Here is a 23,236-nt window from a genome sequence, read left to right as displayed (position 1 = left end):
TTACAATATGTTGTTATAAATATGCAGTAGCAACGGATCCTCCATATTGTGATGCACATTTTTATAATAATAATAAAAAAATGTAGGGCAGAGTCTTTTATTGGCTATACTATTGGATATACATTTGGGATCAGCAAGATTTTTTTTAAGAAGTATCTTTTGCTCAAGGCTGCATTTCAGAAAAATTGTAATTGTGAAATGGTATTACAATTTAAAACAACAGTTTTCTATTTTTTTGTTGTTGTTGTTGTTGTTGTTGCTTTTAAATACAATTTATTCCAGAGATGCAAAACTGAATTTTCATCAGCCATTACTTCACTTCAGTGATCCTTCAGAAATCAACCTGATTATATTTTTATATATACATACTTAAAGGTTGTGATGCTGCTTGAAAGACTCTTCACATCCCGATAGCAAACATTAAGTTAAGTGGTCTAAATGTATTTATCTGTGTGTGTGTGTGTGTGTGTTTGTATATATATATATATATATATATATATATATATTCAGATATATATTCAGGACCGTGCGTTTTAAACGGCTTTCCTACCTGCCTGTCAACGTGTGTATCTGCATACCTCTGCACAACCTGTTCGCGCAGACCGGATACGTCGTCAGCTCGTTCAGGCACGCACGCTAGTGTGCAGAATGGCAAAGAAACCTCAACATGCCGATGTCCCTTCCTGGTATTGTAGTACTTTTAAAGTTTTCTCGCTGGTGAATGACATAAATGGCGCGTTTCCACCGAGTGGTACGGTACGGTACGGGTCGGGTCTGTTAACCATGATTTGGCTAGCGTTTCCACCGCCAACAGTACCCTTACTTGATAGGCGTGGTGTATTCCAGAAAGTAGTGATAACGTCACTTGATTGGCGTGGTGTATTCCAGAAAGTAGTGATAACGTCACTTGATAGGCGTGGTGTATGACGGAAAGTAGCTTGACGTCATGCGCGGCGACATTGTTGCGACGTTGTTGTAATTTAAAAATGGCGCCTCGTGTGTTGTGTCTTTCCCCTTGCGGCACGCGCAAATGACGATTCTCTGTCAACCAATCAACGTTCTGCAGTGAGTCTAGCTCCACCCTTTAGTACCGTTCCACTGTGCTAGGTACCCCAACGGAAGGGTACCCAAAAAGTGGTACGGTACGGTTCGGCTTTTTGGTACCATTCTCAACTTTTGGCAGTGGAAACGCAAATAAAAGGGTACCGACCCGACCCGTACCGTACCGTACCACTCGGTGGAAACGTGCCAAAAGATGCCCAGCGATTCCCAATTCCAGTCCTCGCGCACATATTTTGCATGTCTCGCTTAGTTAACACACCTGATTATGATAACCAGCTCGTAAGAAGCGAGCTAAGTGCATGAACTCGGTCCCGATCGATATGATCCCTACACCATGTTCATTGCTCCCTAGCCACTGAGCAGGGGTTTACTTCACTTCGAAACATGGGCTGGATTTGGGAACCGCTAATGTAGCCTATTGTAGTGATGTTGTCTCTGGTATTCTGGTCTGTGAGCGTCTATGGGTTCAGGGGGCGTGGCTTTGGACAGCGATTGCAGGGAGGATGGGACATTCGCTTTCATTGTTAGCAGGCTAATATTAGCATTTTCCAAGATCTCCTACTGCACCTTTAATACACCAATCACTTCTTTTGGCTGTATAATGCAATAAAATAGCCACAATTTGAAAACAGTTGTTTTATATTACACTTACCTATTTTAATATACATTCATGCTAATACACCTTTATATTTTTGGAAGGGGCTTTAGTACAATGACAATATAAAAGTCCATTTAACTTTGAAAAATATTTTTATATCATGCTTTTTTTAATATACAGTAGCTAAGTTATATTAATTCATGAACAATAGTTGCCCTTATATTTTAAAGGGTGGTTCCATCACAAATAGATCATCATATTTGGTGGTCCTAGGTGAAGTCAGCCAAAAACCAATGTCATTTCAGAGGCTTGGCAAATAATTAGCATTTCAACAAATGCCGATTATGTAACAGAATTTCTTTTCCTTTGAAGTAATGTGTTATGTACAATATAACTAAGAATGTATATTAAAGCAACTACATATTGACTGCCACCACAGCACAGATCTGACTGTATTAAATAATATATTTAAATTGGTGCCGTGCTTTCATTCGAGGCTCTTCCAGGGCTCAGACTTTGCTCGCATGGTGCCGAAACCATCTGAGCAGAGGTGGTTTTCCCCTCCCCTCCGCAGAGCCCTTCTCCCAGGGCCAGGGCATTCCACTGGGCTGCTCCAGACCGCAGTTAAGCAGCTCCGTCTGGAGTACGTGACGGCATGCAGAGCCGCCCAAGTCCATGCAAACCCTCTGCTCTCACTTACCAGAGCAGTCAGAAATCATTAACATATTTCAGAGAGAGCGCTAGGAAATCCTCACACCTGAGCTGCAGCAGGGCCAATTGTCCTTTCTGCCCACATCCAGAAATGTCTTTAAGAAGCATGGCTCTTGAGTTTTATTCCTTATTGCTAGTAGGCCTTGTATTCTCGGTGTTAACTAAGGTGACCAGATTTCTGAAATGGAAACCAGGAACATGTTTTAGTTGCAAAAATATATCTCAAATCTCACTTATTATATATGAAAAAAAAAACATGATACAACACATTTTTGTATGTTTGTTTTTTAATTGTTTGGGGTTCCATTAGATCAAAATAACCCTCGTTTAATGCAATTTACCAAACCCAAACTATGAAAAATAGTAAATAAAAGGCCTAACTATTGCATAACAGTATTACAACAAAATAATACCTTTACAAAAATATAACAAAGTGAGAATTTCATAAAAAAAGTGAATATACTGTATACTGCAATTATAACCTTTTTTTATATTTTCAAATGTTATTTTGTGTTTGTGCTTTTTGAAAATCAAGCTTGCTGTTCCTAACTAGACTAGATTTTGCATTTTAGGCAAATTTTGAACACAAAGTTTGTTTTCTGCAAATGTAACTTTTAGAATTGTAGGCTGATTGTTTCAGGGGTGCATTTCCCAAAAGCAACTACGGTCGCAATTTCGTTGTTACCAATAGAGTTTAATGGAATTAACGACCATAGTTAGCTATGCGATTCTTTTGGGAAATGCATCCCAGATCATTTATTTTAATTAGGGTGTACTTGCGTTTAAAATTGTGAGCGAAACAATTGTGCTATATATCACATACAAACAGTATTATTGTAGTGTAACTGAGTTAATACCTTTAAACCGATAACGTCTCTCTTGCTAAATGATGCTAATAGCGCGTGCATCTGTTTGCGTAAAAAGCTTCTGGCCTGAATGGTACATTCTCAATTAAATGAGCACAATTCTTAGTTTTTCTTTTTAAAGTCATAGGGTTGAAAATAATCGCTCTAAAAATGTATCTATTATATAAAATAATATGCATATTTATCATTTGTGAAATATGGTAACCATCAGCTGTTAATGTTATCTTAAAAGAGCTATTTCCATCCGATTTATTTAATAAGTATTTGGTTTTCTTAGTATAAATTAATGGATTTAGGTTTGATCAACAATATTCAATATTTTTTGATGTGAAACCAGTTTAAATGTTACCATTTTTCTTACCACTTTTTTTTTTCAGTGTGTGATTTAGCACAATTTAATAAGTGCAAAAAACATAGGATTTTATATATGCATTGCGTTAACAAAGCACACTATCGTGATTTGCTTGTCATTACATCAGAAAATTTGGACTGCCAAGAAACTGCTGTTTTTGGTTGGGTGTTGAGTTGGCATTACCACAACAATTTTTTCGCTCTCAAACTGATTTACATTTCACATAGCTCTCTTCTTTTTTTTTTTGCCCTGTTGAGCAGTTTTTGAGCCCCAAAACCCACAACAGCTTCACCTTTTCCCATGGTTTTAAAGTGAAACGTTCGCTATTTTTAAATCAAAAGAAGGAATCAACAACAAGAGCATAATCAGACCCAGCGGCTCCAGATTTGCCTGTTTGGGTTTATAGTGCAGAAAAGGCCTTTGAAATGCAAGATATTTTCTGCAACTCCAAGTTCAGATCTAGTTTTCATTGTAGCACTGCACCATTATACATCCTCAGGGTCATAAAATACTACTTCTTTGCTCACACAATGTATCATTTTTTATTTTTTTCAAACAAATATTTCTTACAATATTTCTTTATTAAAAAGGACAAACATAAGCGATAGATACATAACATGAATGCTTATATGAAAATTCTCACCCAGAACTCGGCACTAACATACAGAATGACCTTAAAATACATACATGGGTAGAGTAAACCAGCAAAGCACAAACCTGAGCGTTCAAAGTAAAGGCACCAGAGAGTTTTCCTCTCACATAACTCACAAAAAAACATAACATTGCTTTTAGGTTGCATTGTTGGTTAAAGTGCAAACCAAGCACTATTGTAAATGAAACACGGAGAATCATTTGCTCAGGCAACTTGACGGTGCATCTGTATATTTCCAAATATACAACTCCCTCGTGCAGCCCACTTAGTGGTTTTCCTCTCTGGAAACCATAAAACACCTTACAGTGTTACGTTGGCCTTGACAAGCCACGGGATAAACGCTGAACACTCCGTCCAGCTTTGTTGTTGAGTATTGTTCAAACGGCTGAAGCGCTGGAATATAAATATAAAAAAACCAGACTGAATCGCATGCGTGATGCTTTCTCTGGCGCTACGATACGTTCTGCCCATATGGAAAACTGTCATTCACGAGGCCGCAGAAATTGAACGACTTTTCCGTTTCTTCGATGAAACCACAACCACCCAAAACACTGAGCATGAATGTGTCTCGGAGAAAACACTACAAAGACGAGCGTATAAAGCATAAACATCCCATGAACACTGGAGGAAACATCTGTCTTGAGCAGAAAATGTTCTGAGGTGGTGGAACCTCTCAAGCTGTTCAAACAAAATTCATAAGGGAAACGTTATGTTGAATAAAAACCTTATTATTTCCAATCCTGCTCTTCAAAGTCTTAGTGCAAGCAAGGCATTCGAAAAGGAGTCAGATGACACAATTCCTCTATGATTCCTGTGTGATTGTCTCTTTCACTTTCATGAAGGCGTGAGGAACATATTCAAGTATTTAGACCACTGACACTCCTTGAGACGGGGCGGTGAGGGCGCTGATGATGTCTGGCCGTTCAATGCGTGCGAGAGCGGAGCAGAGCAGGCCCAACGTGGAGCCTTCCTGTTGAGCCCAATCTGTTAAGAGAGTGTGGATGGGGTCTTGTCCCCGTCCGAAGACGTCCACCCGGTCCTGTTCGTAACCAAGTGTGGCCGCCAGCTGTCTCCAGCTCCGACCGTCCCCCTCGGCGAGAAGCCCCTCCACCTCCTCCTGCCTGTGAGGAGGCAGGTTCACATAAAGTCGCGTGTCCTGTTTGCTGTCTCGTTTACTGCCTGTGGAAAGCGTGAGAAAGGGAACAAATAATTACTTATCAGCCATTTACACTATTAGTAAGCAACCTACAGTACACTACAAGTGACTATTTCCAACGCAACCAGTGTAATCAAATTCTTAAACCAATGACTCTTATGAACCAATTATTTTTTTGTGAATCAAAACATAGTTCAAAGCAATGCAGCCCGATTCCTGAATTGAATGATTTCTGAACAAATTATTTTTCAATAAAAAAAATACAAATGACTCTTAAGCCCCTTTCACACTGCAATTCCGGCAAATACACGGGTAAAGTGTTCCAGCAATTGTTCCCGGGTCGCTAGATTTTGCACTTTCACACTGCCAGTGATTACCCGGGATATTTGCGTGCTTTCACACACAACCCGTAAAGATCCCGTAACGACACGTGACATCAGGGCGTGACGTGTAATGTACGAGTCGAAAACGTTAGGCACTTTATACTTTCACTCAAGCTAGTAAACGATCTTAGCGTCAGCGTGGAAAGTGAGGAACAAACTGATCTCTGCGAACGTTGATCTTCCTTCATAACAGACGGTAAAAGAGTTGTGCGATAACGTGCATCATCACTACGACACGGCATTAGATCTGGCTTTTGTTCACACAGCGCTCGTCCTGGGACTGAACCTGGCAATGTTACTAGGTCCCCGACCCGGGTTCAATGCCGGTATCAATCCCGGGACGTGTTTGCTTTCACACAGAAGGCGACCCGGCAATGTTCCGTCAAAATACACGGTCCGACATGCAGTGTGAAAGGGGCTTTAGTGTTCTTGTAGCTCAAGTGGTAGAGCATTGCGTTATCATATAAGGTTGGGGGTTCGATTCCCCGGGAACACATGATAGGTAAAAATTGATAGCCTGAATGCACTGTAAGTCGCTTTGGATAAAAGCGTCTGCTAAATGCATAAATTTAATTTAATTTTAATTTATGAGACCATTCTTTTAACGAACAGTTTAAGATGAATGAATAGAACAAATGACTCTTATGAGCCCATTCTTTTATTAAAGAGTTCAAGAAGACACATTAATAATACAAATTACTCTTATGAGCCTGTTCTTTTAACAATTGGTTCAAAAAGACAAATAAATAGAACAAATCACTCTTAGGGGCTGTTCACATATCGCGTCTTTTGCGCGCAAAAAATCGTCATTTCCAATGTAGGCTCGTGGTATGCGCGCTTATAATGGAAGCGGCGCGCACGCGGTGCGACGCGCTCGTTTTTTCCAGGCGCATCCGCACCGCATCGAGTTAAAAACTTTCAGAATGCCGCAAGCGCACCATGGGTCATGTGACAAGAACTAACCAATCAGCTCCATCCTTTCCCGTAACAACGTTGAAAGATCAGCCAAGATGAAAGAATAGCTGACCATAGCTGTATATGGATAGCCATTTTTAAATAAATTTAGTAGCAGAGCTACTGCAAGTGATTTTTAGTGCTGCAAATCCATTTATCCTTTGCTGAGATTTCCGCGTCTTCATGGAGAGAGCGGGTCATGGTTGCTTAGCAACGACAGACCCCTCAGTAGCACAACTGCCCGAGCGCTTTGGAAAGAAGGAGAAAGCGACGCGCCTAGCGTTTTCCAGGCGTTTTTAGGCACGACATGTGAATGGCCCCTTATGGAGCTGTTTTTGTAATGAACAGCTAAATAAGATGAACGAATAGTACAGATTATGCTTATGAATTAGTTCTTCAAATGAACGGTTTAAAAAGAAAATGAATAGAACAAATGACTTTTATAAACCAGTTCTTTCAATGAACAGTTCCAAAAGATGAATGAAATTGTACACATTGCTCTTATGAGCTAGTTCTTTAAATTAACTGTTAAAAATGACGAATAAGTAGTAGAAATTATGATCAGGAAATCTGTATGGGTTGCCTCTGTTCAAGCGCTCATACCTTTGCAAGGCTGGCTTTCCTGAAGGCTGTGAGAGTCCAGAAACACGCCACTGTCGCTGTGTAATTTCTCTCCTTCCCTGACAGTATTCATCTCGTCAGCCCGTGCTTTCACCAGAGCCTGCTTCTGCTGGCATGACTTCCAGCTGCACACACACCAAATCACACGTTTATCATCAAGTAAAAACAAGAATAATATTTGACTTCACAGACACGTTATGGTATTCTAAATCTAACATATACAAATAGAATGAATTTCAAAAAGTGTATTTTTCTTCTTTCAACTGCTGCATGACCTCACCATTTGTAGGCAACGTAGAACAAGAGTCCGAGCACCACCGCAGCCAGTACAGACACATAGACCAAGATGTTGTTGTTGTTGTTTCCCCCTTGATCCTGTGGAGTGAGTCGAGGGGATTCAGACCCTGGTGCTGGGCTGCTCCTGTTCTCCATTTCCTCATTCAGAATCGGCTTTCGGGGGGATTCAAGCGGACCATCAGAACCAGATGGACGGGACAGGATGTTAAGGTCTTTTACTGGAAAAAAACCCCCACACATTTAGTATTTTTGAACTACCTTTATAAACATTATATATGTATATAAGTGCTGTCAAAATTAGTGTGTTAACACAGGTGATTTAATTTTTCCAGTTTAACGGCTTTAAAAAAATGTAACACTGTTAACTCGGGGGCGAAGCTAGGGTTGGCCACCCCGCTCACAACTGCTGCTTCTGACTCTTTTTCTTGTCAAGAATTGTGTTTATTTAGATGCAGAACATCTTTATGAGCACATCAAACAGGAGACTTTTCAGACACGTGCTCCAACTTAACCTCAGCGACAGGTTTATATATATATATATATATTTTTTTTAATAACAGCTTACATTTTATACATTTAATTGAACTAAAGAATCCTGCAAGAACTTTACTTTCCCCCCTTTACTCGTACTGCACAAAAAGTGGCTCAATGCAGTTAATGTTACAGGGCCTAATTAATGCAAATACAGATACCAGTGTTCTGGTTAAATACCTTTTGTGCATATGTTGAAGTATTCTAAATGACAGTTTTTCTAAAATTATCCTATTCCATCAATCCATCCATCATCTTCCGCTTATCCGGGGCCGGGTCGCGGGGGCAACAGTCTAAGCAGAGACGCCCAGACTTCCCTCTCCCTAGCCACTTCCTCCAGCTCTTCCGGGGGAACCCCGAGGCGTTCCCAGGCCAGCCGGGAGACATAGTCCCTCCAGCGTGTCCTATGTCTTCCCAGGGCCTCCTCCCGGTGGGACGTGCCTGGAACACCTCCCTGGGATGGCGTCCAGGAGGCATCCGAAATAGACTCCTGAGCCACCTCAGCTGGCTCCTCTCGATGTGGAGGAGCAACGGCTCTACTCTGAGATCCTCCCGAGTGACCGAGCTTCTCACCCTATCTCTAAGGGAGCGCCCAGCCACCCTATGGAGAAAGCTCATTTCGACCGCCTGTATCCGGGATCTTGTCCTTTCGGTCATGACCCACAGCTCATGACAATAGGTGAGAGTAGGAACGTAGATTGACCGGTAAATCGAGAGCTTTGCCTTACAGCTCAGCTCCTTCTTCACCACGACAGACCGGTACATCGACCGCATTACTGCAGAAGCTGCACCGATCCGTCTGTCAATCTCTCGTTCCATCCTTCCCTCACTCATGAACAAGACCCCAAGATACCTGAACTCCTCCACTTGAGGCAGGAACTCTTCACCAACCTGAAGTGGGCAATCCACCCTTTTCCGACTGAGAACCATGGCCTCGGACTTGGAGGTGCTGATTCTCATCCCGGCCGCTTCACACTCGGCTGGAAACCATCCCAGTGCCGCTGAAGGTCCTGGTCTGAGGAGGCCAACACGACAACATCATCCGAAAAAAGCAGCGACGAAATCGTATGGGCCCCAAACCGGACACTCTCTGGCCCTTGGCTGCGCCTAGAAATTCTGTCCATAAAAATTATGAACAGAACCGGTGACAAAGGGCAGCCCTGCCGGAGTCTTGTTCCTATTCCTAATATAGTTATACCAATATATCGACTTGTTTATAGTATCGCAATGCATTGCAAAAATCATTAAAGGGATAGTCCACAAAAAAAAAAAAAAAAAAAGAAGAAATAATTTAATAAATAAATTGTCATCACTAACTCACCATAATGTTGTTTCAAACTTGAAAGACTTTTTTATTTTACACAACATAGGTATTTTGAAGACTGTTGGTAAAAAAAGCCGTTTTGCTTTTCAGTGACTTTCATTGCATGAACAAAAACTTGTGATGTTTCACATATTATCTTATTTTATGTTCCATAGTTTATGTTAGGCAGTTGTAGCTTAAACATTTAACACAATAATAGCTTAAAATGATCTTTTGAAGGTATTTTCACAGCCAAATTTAGTTTGTGATTAATACGATTAATCACAGCACCCTGTAATTAATTAGATTAAAAATTTGAATCGACTGACAGTCCTAATATATAATATGAATCTGAAAATGAATACTAGTATCCTTATAAATTAAAAGTCATTAGACTCACATTAGTTCTGTCTAGACATATGAAACACACTGAAGTACACCCTGAAGCACTTAATCACCAAGACTCAAAAAAGGAAATGCTCTTTTTAGCCTTCACTTGAAATCCACATTTGATACACATCTGCTGTGAGTCTGATTAACACATCAGTGGGTGCAGCACAGCTGACAGGCTAAATGCCAGATCGAAATGTTGGAACAGTGTGGAATGGTCAAGAGGATTCACCCCCCCCCCCCCCTTCATCCTGAAATAGATCATGCAGGCCACCCCACACACACACGATCACACAGATGCGTGCATTCTTTTGTCCACTCACTCTCTCACACACCCCACAGGCTGCCTGTGTGGATCAAACCCTCTGTGTGGCTGCCCTGACCTCGGCAGGTCGAGTGCTCTAACTGGTGACGCCACCCTACAGAGAACAGAGGGCAACGGGGGATGCCACCCACTGGCCAGCTGGTTAACCTCCAAACCCATTTAACACATCTCAGGGCAAAGTTTAACATGTAATCAATTGAAGATGTGGTGCTTTTTAAATGTATGTTTACACTAAAACAGTTTTTTAAATGATACATTTGATTGTTTAGAGATCATACAAAATCTATGTAAAGTGTTTATCTTCTTAATCTGATCGTGACTGGATTGTTGCATAGCTCGCTGAAGAATGAGACGAACATTTGAAGTCAAAGTGAGAGCTATATTTTTCTCAAAAGCTTCTCTCTGACTGAACACAGGTGTCTGCCACATGTTACAAATCTAACCATACCCACTCTCTCACACACACACACACACACACACACATGCATAAATGTTATTATATATAGCCTGGCACAATCTTCATCCAAGACACACATGCATCTCTGGTTACGTTCACACAGTCAGTGTTTATAATTGACAACCATGTTTACTAACAGGTGTGTCAAATCAATGACAAGCGAAAGGGTCCATGATACGGAAAAGGAAATTACTTTTAAATTTCTTTCAAAACGTAGTTCAACAAGCATGAACCACGTTCTTAGAAATAAATTCATGCTTTTTATTCATGTTGTTTTCATATTGGTTTTAAAACATTAATATACCATTTTTCACAAGATTAAATTTAATTAATGAAAATGACAATTCCAATTTACACCTTGAACAAATGTTTTAAAATAAAGTATACTATATATTGTGTATATATATATATATATATATATATATATGACCCTGTCCCCAAAGGCGTTCCGCACATCTTAAAGGCCCCCCACAAAGATCAAGACAGGGCCCCTCCCACCAGCAGTGATGTCATGTACGAAAAGTTATTGTGCACCTGCTGCAAGTATACTAAAGTGAAGTGACATTCAGCCAAGTATGGTGACCCATACTCGGAATTTGTGCTCTGCGTTTAACCCATCCAAAGTGCACACACACAGAGCAGTGAACACACACACACACTGTGAGCACACACCCGGAGCAGTGGGCAGCCATTTATGCTGCGGTGCCCGGGGAGCAGTTGGGGGTTCAATGCCTTGCTCAAGGGCACCTAAGTCATGTTATTGAAGGTGGAGAGAGAACTGTACATGCACTCCCCCCACCCACAATTCCTGCCGGCCCGGGACTCGAACTCACAACCTTTCGATTGGGAGTCCGACTCTCTAACCATTAGGCCACGACTTCCCAAACTGAGTCTGTCTCTTCCATTTACATAACTGATTTATCAGTCATGAATGTGGTGAATTATCATTGCCTTGATGCATTTCATGTAGGCTAATGGCCAACATGTTTAAGTTCAAACACTTTCCTAAGAATCACTAACTGTCTAAAAAAACAAACCAAAAAGTGTATGAACAGTTAAAAAAAAAAAAATTTTAGGAGAAAAACAACGTAAAGGAATAATTATATGTGCTACATTTTGAGAATAATTACCTTTCTATATTTACCAACTTTTGCAATTAACTTATTTATAGGGCTGTGTGAAAAAATCGAATGCGATTTTCATGCACATCTCATCAGTAAAGACGCTCCTGTAATTAGAAATATATCTCCGGCACGTGCGTTCGGATCAGGGTTGCCAGGTTTTCAAAACAAATCCTGCCCAGTTGCTTCTCAAAACTAGTCCAAAACTAGTCCAATCGCGCTTCCAGGAGGTTCCCCGATAAAAATTGCTTCCCGGGGTTACAATATCAGTTTTTTAGCAGGGTTGCCTTGGTAAAATTCGCATTTTAGGGGCTAAATATCACGTTATTTGTATTGGGGTCGCTTCGACCCGCGGACGTGAAAAACAACCACAGACTTGGCAACACTGGTTGGCATTTACTACACCGAGCCGTAATTCACTGACAATCTACACAAAATCGATGTTAAAATCGCAGGCGATTCTTTGTCGATTTTGAAAGCGATTTTGTGTTAGTTGTCGGTAGACTACGGCTCTGTGTAGTAACTGCCGCTCCACCTGAACCAGTGTTGCCAAGTCTGCGATTGTTTTAACGTTAAAACGTATACATTTATTTCACTTAAATCATTAACATTAACAATTCGACAAAAAATTTTTTATACAACTATTAAACAATAAATATTACTATTGTAATATTTCACTGTAAAATGATTAATAAAGCATTTAGGAAACATGCAGCAAACACATTTATTCAATGAAATCGCAGGCTTATTGCAAATTCGGTTTTATCTTGATTAATCGTGCTATACTCCCAAGAGAACTGACATAAATGCACACTAGAATATAATGAGCACTTGAGATCGACCGATATGGGTTTTTCTATAGCCGATGCCGATGTTTAGAGGTCAGGGTCAGCCGATGGCCGATATGTGCTGCCGATTTTTAGGGCCGATATCTTGAAGTTTTCCCCTTCATGTGCATGGTAAAATATCACACTAATAATAAGTGGATGCACAACATTTCTAAACTTATCATCATTTATTGAGCACTGACTTGAACCATCTCTCGAATCTTAATTTTGTGCACTGCACGGTATTAAAATAAAAAATGTATCCAAAGTTAAAGGAGCATTGCGTAGGTTCTGAAATTTCTAACCGTTACTGACATCAGTGGCCGTTAGAGGAACTGCAGCTAGTCTCATGTTCGTTCTCAGTGCGCACGCTCTTTTTTTTTTTTAACTTACGAGGAGTGTCCGTGGGTGTCTGAATTGTGCTGGAGGCTGGTCGCTTCTTTCCTTCCGCAGAGTCCATTTGAAAACACTATTGCCGCTGCTTACTATAATGGCTGGCGTGCGGTACGGTTGTAAGCCCAAGTAGACGAGAACGCGCATGACGTCACATTTTGTGAATTTTCGCGCCAATTCGGGCTCGACTCCTCCACACACAATTGAGCCTACAGGCTGATAGAGGCAACCGTGGTGGACAGTCGAGGTGTCAATCTTTTTTTTACATCATGGTTGGCTCATACATGTACAAATGAAAACTCTATCTTAAAGATTTTTTTTAAGTAAAAACCTCCACATAGCTCCTTTAACCAAAAAAAAAAAATAAACTGACCAAGTATTAAATATATAAAACCGGTGATATATATATATATATATATATATTAGTCAATCATTTACATAAAAGTTTTAGAGCATTTATCAAGTAGAATTTTACAAGTTTTTTGGAAAATAAATGTAAAGTTAAATATACATTTAAATAAATATAATTTTAGAAATAAAAATAAATTAAACTGAAAAATATAAAAAATTTAATATATAAAAAATAAATAACAGTAGTGCTGCAAACACACTAGTAACCAGCAACATTTGTGTTTGGTATACATGACACAGAACATCTAAAGTGCATTCTAATTTCAAACTTACATCGCAGTCTGTGCATTATTAAAATAAAGTACAGTCAACCAAACATTTAAAAGGTTACACTCGTCAGTTTAAATAGACCGTAGTATACCGGTCCACTCTGCTGTTATGCACATTTTTGCTCATGTGAAGAGGATGATCTTTTCCGTCTAGTTTACATAAAAAAAATAAAAATATTATAGTCTAAAATTCAGATACATAGCGAATATGGAAACATTTGGATATGTGCAGAACGAGACGTGAGCAATAACCTCCAAATACATAGTCAAACCCGCGCTCGCTCGTCCTCGTATGGATTGGATCATTTTTCGGATCAGCAAAAAAAAAAAAAAGGCCAAGAGAAATAAACATACGTTTTGTCTTTTTTTATTGACATTAAATTATTAAATTAAAATATATGAAATCAACTTAAAGTGCACATGGCATAATATCTCCTTTTTAACATAATAGCCGGACTTCTGCTGTAATGAAGTGAGCAGTTATCGTCACAGAGCTCTCCGTCCCCCTGGACGTACACCCTTCTGTCGTGTGCGCAACAGAGGATGCTCGGGATAGTTCATCCACAACTTTTTTCTTCTCCTGTTCATAAAGATCTGGCATAATCTTTTCGCCGAAGTGGGTGCGCGCCGGTTTGTCGTAACGTGGCTCTACGCACCGTCACGGTTTTACACTCTAACCTCTTTTCTTCATCATTATATCTGACAGGGAAGCCAAAATGCGCAGGGCGTTCAAGCTCATCCGTTCCTCTGCTCGCCATGACCACTGAGTGTGGACTGAACGTTTTTTTTTTCATAAATCAATCCGCGGGTCACGTGTGTGCCGAACCGAAGATATTGACCCGAATGGATCACGGATCAATGATGATCCGTTGCACCACTACTATAGTGTCATTTGAAAACATTGCAGTTGCGTTTTAAAATACAACAACGAGCACCACGAAACCATTTAAAGAGGAGCATTCAGCGGTCTCCTTCACGAGAAAAAGTCAACCAAGTAAAATGATCTCCAACGTATGGCGCGCTCTCTTCATTTTATCAAATGATCATAATCACATCTATTCATTTTACAGTCCTGCTACTAGCATTTTATTCAGACTAAAACCCCTTTCATTCGGGTGAGAAAGCTTTTTTTCCAAGTGGCTTTTGCACATAATAATAATACCGCTGCAGACGCATTTTGCAGCATTAAGGTTATTAATTGATCGTTAATTTAAACGACGATCGATCATGGAAATTATCGAATATTGCCATCCCTAAATAACAAATGAGTTGGATGGAAAACTGGTTATTGTCTGCATCAAACCATGCTTCCGAACAAATGTCATTCGCTGTTCTGGGCAGCTCCAGGACAGCTATCTCTCCGAGCACGGTGCCGTCTGTGAGCGGGGCGGAGTAACGGAGCCCTCAATCACGCTGCCGTGTTTGTAAGAGCTGCCAGCTTCTCCACCCCATTTACAGAGTTAAATTCTCTGACTACCTTTATTTCCCAGGACTGTTTTTGAATCTTCCAAAAGTTTTAGCTTGGGGTGCTTCACATGCGGCAGCAGCACTTTCCACCGCACTAATAACACGGGGCTGCCCACCGACGTGCCTGACTTTAAATCGGCGCTACTAAACACGGATATCGGCCAATGCGATATATAAAAAAATGGCAAATATCGGCCCGATATATCGGCCGAGCGATATATCGATCGACCTCTAATGAGCACCGCACTCACCCATACAGACGGTGTCAGAGTCCGGCTGGCAGGGTCTGATCTCCACCTCGTCATCAGTACAGCGTGAGCAGGGCACGCAGGGTTTCCTGTCACTCCGCTCCTTTGAGTAAGTCCCTGGTTTACACCGCTCACATATAGTATTTCCCAGCGGCCCACAGGCCCGAACCACTCCGCTTCCATGCTGACACATGGAGCAGATCACGCACATCCCACTTGTGCTGTTAACATCCCACCTCAGGAAGGAATGCTCACCGCACTCACACTGGGTGTCCTGAGTGGGCGTGCAGCGTGCCAATTCACGAATGCCCGCGGGGCAGCGCACGCAAGGACGACAAGCTGAAAGAGTCTCCGAGTCTGAGAACGACACACCTAGAAGAGATTTAAAGTCATTTTTATCAGTAAAACATAAATAAACATGGGCAAACAACAATATTCACATAGGCATTTATTCAAAATAAAAATGAAAGCGTATGCTTTGAAAACACTCACCATCTTGACACGACTGACACTTGGTGTCTTCCTGACCACAGCTGCTCACCAAACCAGTGCCCGCAGCACACATGCTGCAACATGCGCCTGTTTTTGTAAACTGCTCGCTGATACAGACCTTGCCAAACGCCACCTGCAAAACACACAAGCCAAATTCAAATTAGTCTTAATAATTGCATGCAATTTGTAGCATAAATATGATCTTAGTAACTCAAAAGACAATTTTAAGAGTTTTCAAGCTCTCTCTCAGTCTCAATATATAACAGAAACATGAAGATATATTGATATTCAGCTTGGGAATTACATACAAATATTGTGTGAAATAAGTTCAAAACCATAAAAACAATATAAATGGGGATTTATGGTATAACGATTCACAGCCCATACACATAAAAAAAAAAAAAAAAAAGATTTGTAGAATAGGCTTAATATTACGTAATGTATATATAACAAAAAGCAGTCAAATATTAAAAGTTTGTCTTTTAAATGGCAAAAAAGACAACAAAAAATATAAAACATTTATAATTTGAGTGAGAAATATAAATATAAATTCAAAATAATGTCAATGAACTTTACACACACACACACATACATACACATATATATATATATACACAATACACATATATATATATATATATATACATACACACATATATATATATATATATATATATATATATATAATTATTTTTATTTATTTTTAAACTGATATACAGCTATTGATTTACAGCTATAGATGCAGCCGAAAACATCTTGCCTGGGTCATGTTTAAAAATCAGCTAAGAATTGAACCAAAGATTGTATCATGGCTCAGAGTAAGGTAGGACTCATGTCTTTGTGGCAGTTTTATTTGGTGATTAAGGAATGAACCAAGACTACTTCACCTCACGAGTGGTGGTCGAAATCAAAAATGCTCTGAAATTCACATCCTATTTTTGTGACATTCTAGAGCAAAACGAAAACTATTTTTGGAATAAGCACCCCAAAAATGATAAGAAACAATTATCGGATTTTATTATGGAGGGCGGCGTTATAGGGAAAAAATTACAAAGTTCAAAACTTTATAAGTCTGATGCACATTCAAGCAACTTCGTAAGTCCACAACCTTTAATTTGTAGGAGAACTTGCCATATCATGCAGTCCAAACACTGACATATGTGGGGCACGTTGTTCTCTTTAAAACACTTACACACACATTTCCCTGTGATTTCGCCTTAAGTGGGGTTTAGGCATTTTAATTGCACAGGGTTTCCTGTGAGAGCCAGAAGTGCGTTTCAAAAGTCCTTGTGACTTTAACACTCCAATCTGTGTGTAAATAGCGTAACACACCCTTTCATACATTATAACAAAACCATATCAAAAATGAGAGATGTTTAAAAAAATTCCTTGCTCATGGAAATGTAACGTTGTGTATTCGCACCCATTTCAAACAGACGGATCAGCAGTGGGGACACCAGTGCAGCTCGGGACCTCAGGGAAAGGTGTGATGTGTGTGTGTTTGGGCAACAGAAGACTTTGATGTCCCCCTCAGCTCTGCAGGTGTGATAGAGAAGGTCAGTTCTGCAGCATGCATATGTTTAGGAAAATTACCCCCACACACCCCCTCCCCTTCACAACTGCCCCCTGGGGCTCTGACAAGAGCCAACAGATGCCTAACATGTAAAGCTCCTCCAAAGAGGGAAAGCAAAACCCACACAGCCTCTCTGATGTCTCTCTCTGATCTCTGTTGGGACGAGAGCGTGTGTAAACCTGTTGAACGAGCGCACACACTCATAATCTCATAGAAACACTAATTCACATTTGTACACAGCCGGCCACAGGGCAACAACCTTCACTTTGGAGGTAAAAAGAGCAGCTTCTTTCTGCATTTAAGCCACTACAGTTTGCTTTGATACACCTTTCCATGGTTTATAAAGAGTTGAGTAACTAAATAATCAATATTGAAAGAGACCAAATTTAAACATTTAAGAATCTGCCATGTAAAAAGCCAAAACTGATCGATCACAAACATGAATTATGGGTAGTATGTGGTACTTAAAGTAATAAATAAACAAGTTAATAAATACATATTACAATTCAAAAGTCAGTTTTCAGTAAGAATTATTTTGAAAGAAATATAAATATATGTATTCAGCAAGGATGTATTAAATTAACCAAAAGTGACAGTAAAGACATTCAGAATGTTACAAAAGTCTTTTTTTTTTTTTTTTTAAATATCCATGTTTATATTTATATTCATATAATTTAGATTATATAAATATATTTATTATAAAAACACATTTGTACTTTCATATATACTGTACATGCATGTGTGTGTATTTATATATACATAATAAATATACACCGTACACACAAACATATTATGTACACAAAATCTTTAAAATTTCGATGCGATTAATTGTTGCCCAGCACTAAAAAACATTTAAATTGTATGCATCTTAATAATATTTCACAATATGATTTTTGATAAATAATTTTATGTAATTTACCATCAAATATTAATTGAATTATATAGGGTACAACTGAGCTAAAGGCTCACCTTAAGATAAAATGTGCTATTCACTGTGCCTAAAATGTATAATTGCAGAAAAAATATATATGTTGTATTGAGCATTAACGGAGCGACAGATTTTGTGTGAAAAAAAAATCATTCGTTTATTTTGTTTAAAAATCTTATAATGAGGTGGCAAGAAGGGCCTTTTACCCCACACACAGTGTAAAAGACACACGGCATTGATGCAAATACTTAAACAAAAATAATGTTTTCAATAATGTCTAAGATATTATTTGTTAAAAACATTCACTTTCAAACAAACACCCACAGCAAAGTTTGTACAGCTTTTTAAAAAAAAAAAAAAATACATGTGTGTTCAATAAATATACTGTCATTAAAACATAAATATAAAATAAAATATAAAAATATAATATTAAATATAATATTAAATCATTTTAATAAGTAAAGATTCTGAAAGTTTTGAAGGAGATCCAACAATAGTTAAATATACATTTACAGTAGTAACTACAAATTATATTTATTATATTATAATCATAAATATAATGTTTTAAATATGATGGTTTCATTCTAAATGTGGTGATTATCTCAAATATGGACACTCAACATAATATATGATATTTACCAACTGAATCTAACCATGCCTGTCAACAAATGGAAAAGTCAGCCATCTATTACTTTTCATGTTAATTACTGTGTGCCTTTAGCCCCAGCGGCAGGGGCACGTTTTTCCCCAAATACCATACTTTTACATATTCTTTCATTATTTAAAAACTGTTGCTTTAATTATCTTAAACAAAACTGAAAATAATTTTATTCAAATATCGAATAACCACTAGAACAGTGTTATATATTTTGCTGATGTGTGTACTTGCATTATCCCAAATGTTTTGCAGAATGTTTAATTCCAGAGAAATAAGCAATTTTAACTATTGACATGGACCGTGTCCACAGTGTCATTGTGTCGTCTGCCAATGATGTCATAACCCTTCGATTTCCTGTTTTGTTTTGTAGAAAACATGGAAACACCAAAGAAGCTTTAATATGTCATGCGTTTTATTAGACAGGTGACAACCACAGAGTAGCATTATAACAGAACTTTCAAATGTATCTAGTATGATAAAACAGCGATGCTTTACCCCACATGCGCATGACTGGAAGAAGTGGAAGCGGTCGACTGTGGCATAATAAAAGGCACAGAGTCTGAGCAATTTCTGAGCTGTATCTTTGGAATTTTCTTTGTCAGTTTCCTAATATGGTGTTTAATACTCACCAAACATAGAAAGCTAAGGGGGATCTTAACATCCTCGATAACAATATATCACTATATAATTTGTACTGAAGTCTAGCTAAATGGAATGTACAAAGTGCAAACAAATGATTTATCACCTATAAACATTTGGGCAGAGGCAGGAATGTAGAGCTCAGAGGAGGGGAGGGCGGGGGGCATAAACACTACAGACACTTCCAGCCTAAGTGCTGATTCCACACAATGCATCTGAATGACACCACTTCACACAAAACATCTTTGATCTACCCAAACTATTCGTTCCCTCCTCTGAGGGACAATGTCAGTCTGGATGCCACAGTTACTGTTGACTGGTTCCCAAAATTGAGGTCAAACACACCCCACAAACACACACTTGCTGAATGATGCAATCTTTTGTAAAGATAGTTCATCAAAAAATGAAAAAGTACATCCTTACGTATAACTTTCTTTTGTAGAACACAAAAGATGATGTTTGGAATAATGTCTCAACTGTTTTTATCAAGTCAAAAGTGTCCGGAACCATTTCAAAATATGTCTTGTGTGTTTCCCAGAAGAAACAAAGATAGGTTTGGATTGACATGAAAGTGAATAAATGATCACAGAATTTCCATTTTGGGTAAACTAAACTTTTAAGGCAAGACACTACTGACAAAAAAGAAAAAAAAAGTTTTTCATTCATTTCAGCATATTTTGCTTTAATAACATGTCTTCGTTCAGAGAAGCAGAAAGACAGCATCCAAATAATTTTATTGCACTTATTGCATCTATAGTTTTCAATTAAAAAATATATTCTAAAGACAATCTTCTCTAAAAAAAAAAATATATATATATATATATATATATATATATATATACATACAATATTTTTCAAATAATATATAATACAGTATATCCAAAATCCCAACTGTGAAAAACTCTTAACATGTCAACTAAGCGAAACAAGAATTTTGAACCTGGCTTTATGCAATCTTCTGGTTTTTGTTCTGAAAAATGTATGAATATCAGTATTTAATTATACACTGCCATACGTAAACTTCAAACAACATTTGCTATAAATGTTATCAATCAACTGGGTGGAATCTATTTGTTTTGTTTTTTCCACCTGGGTAGTCCACTGCTGTACAATATAATATACGAGCATGTTTGCTGCACATGAGTGAGTTTGGAAAGAGAATGATAAGAACATGAAAGGATCCAAGAGCCCCAGGAGGCAACAGTGATTGACCCCTCGCCCCCACCATCCAAACATACAACCATAGACATCCAACTGGGACTGAGCTAGAGGCTGACCGCTATCTTATCTCACTGCAGCCAACAGTAGCAGAAGATACATTTTACAAAGGAGTCAGAACACTTTAAACGGCAGGCTAAACATGGCCTCGGGCCTGTAGAACTTCAAGACTATTTACAAAAGTGTCAGTCTGCCACCAGAGACAGTGGGCTTCTCTATCAAAATTAGCCGGGAACAAGAGAGAAGGAAGAAAAAAATGAGGTTGTGAGTTCAAGAGGAAACCGCGATTCAGCCCCCACCGAAAGAAGTAAAGTGATGTGGCTAAATGGAAAGTCAAATTACTGAGCTGCAAATTGTACCCCCTCGCTCTCCACAGACCAAGAGAAAATGATGATAATTACAATGCTCCGGATATCCCGGGCCCCAGAAGTTCTTAAGCTGTGGTTGCCTATCAACCAACAGACGTGGGGGGGGGGGCTGTTTGAACACACCAGGAGACATGGATCTGGATCAGGCCAGTAGCGTTTAATGCATTAACTACCACTGACCTGAAAAGAGTGCAGAATCATCAAGGAAAAATGTTCATCGTTTGCATTTTGTGTAACAAGTGGCAGAACAGACAAACCAGTTGCTTTGCGAATTACAGTTTTAATTTGGAGTGACAAAGCAGCCTTTTTTTTGGTGTTTGGTTTAACAAGAATAAATGACAAGGCCATTTGTTTCTGCGATGACATCTGCAGGGCGTATTTCTTGGAGCATAATTTGTAATTTGGAAAATATGATGAGATATCTTTCCATTTGGATAGTAAATATTGAGCATTTTAAACTCCCTGTGAACAAAATCAGGATATTACACTGAATCAATGTGATTTAAAAAAAAAAAACACAGAAGTTGTGCTATGTAGGTCCTAAGAGACAAAGGTTGTTACTTTCCTGTCCTTGACCACTTTACTTTTGTGCCAGGCAATAAGCAGTGTAAAAACTTATTATAAAAGGAACATAATATACACACAAGTATCAAAAAATAATATTCTGCATAATACAACACGTTTGCAAGAAAAAAATATATATCATCAGTCATATACGGAATCCCTGCCAGACTTATATGCTACTTCTAGACACATTCTAGCGGAGAATGCGGAGTGTTGTAATGCAGTTGAGTTGAAACACCTTCAGTTTAACAAAGTTCGAAACAAGCTATTTTGAGGTAAGAAAAATAAACACCACCAGTGTCAGATTTATATATATATAAAAAATTATATGTTAAAGAATGCTAAATGAAAGAGGTGTCATCTGAATCAGATTCTCCTGATTAACGTGATACTTTAACATTAATTGCAACACTTGTAACACTATCCAATGCATTTCTAAATGCCACACTTGCCAAAATAAATCTCGGTCTGTTAGTTTTAGAGACATTTGATTTTTTTTTTTTTTGTCTCAGAATTTATTTGCATTTTTAATTTGTTTTGAATTAAGAGGTCCTACGTTTCAATAAAAATTTTTAAAATGAAATAAGGGTGGGTGTAGTTTAATTATTTTGAACAAGTAAACTTAATTACCACGATAAACTATTAGTGTTACAAAGAGTAGGTGGTAACAACAGCACACTTTTCTGAACTTTACATTAATTGACATTAAATTTCTAAAGTATTTCAGTTTGAAGCAGACATGGAAAAACTATATCAAAATGTGAGATACATAGCGAAAGAAATACACTTTACAGACGTAAAACACAGTGTTACAACGCCCTCCTGTAGGCTAATTAAAAAGCAACTGGAAAGACTTAGTAAAGTTGGAAAATATGAACAGTGAAAACTGTTTACAGCCACACGAACTCAAATAAAAATAATAATAATTAAACAAACTTACGAGTTTAAATGTCATATATAAAATACTATAAAATAGAATAAAGAATAGTCTTACTCACCTTTACTGCCAAGATCCACAAACCGAGTTGAAGTGCTGCCATTGCTCCCTTCATCTTAAGCAGTTTTCCTCCGTGTTTGGGATGGTATAATACAACGAGTCTCTTGTGCTCAAAACCCACTAATGTTCATAACCACAAAGCATAAACATAAGACATATAAAGTCCACGTTCAAAGTGTTTGGTACTCTCTTCCACAGATTTAAACAGTCTTCTTCACACACAAGATTTTTCTCAGAGATCTCCAGTGTCAAACTGTATGTTGCAAAAGTAAATAAACTACGGATAATCCTCGTATGAAGCTTCAAAACATCAATACATCATCTCTTTGTCTGTCAACAATGAAATCTGCTAGTTAGTGCTGATTCTTCTCTCAACTGCTGCTTTGGTCACGGTCAGCTGTTGAC

At 38.6% G+C, this 23,236-nt stretch overlaps 1 protein-coding gene across 1 annotated transcript; it reads right to left on the bottom strand.

Annotated features, from left to right (window-relative positions):
- Positions 1 to 4,151: 4,151 nt before the first annotated feature.
- Positions 4,152 to 23,236, bottom strand: nradd (neurotrophin receptor associated death domain). The gene is made up of 6 exons (XM_059567531.1): positions 22,833 to 23,236; positions 15,887 to 16,019; positions 15,398 to 15,766; positions 7,636 to 7,870; positions 7,338 to 7,480; positions 4,152 to 5,420 (listed from the first exon to the last, which is right to left on the bottom strand). Exons 1-6 carry the CDS (start codon positions 22,884 to 22,886, stop codon positions 5,107 to 5,109), a joined length of 1,248 nt encoding a protein of 415 aa, XP_059423514.1. The 5' UTR covers positions 22,887 to 23,236; the 3' UTR covers positions 4,152 to 5,106.

This window comes from Carassius carassius, chromosome 15, assembly GCF_963082965.1.
Source record: "Carassius carassius chromosome 15, fCarCar2.1, whole genome shotgun sequence".
NCBI lineage: Eukaryota > Metazoa > Chordata > Actinopteri > Cypriniformes > Cyprinidae > Carassius > Carassius carassius.
The sequence above is the reverse complement of the archived record's forward strand: the minus strand, read 5'-3'. Positions and strand labels throughout refer to the sequence as shown.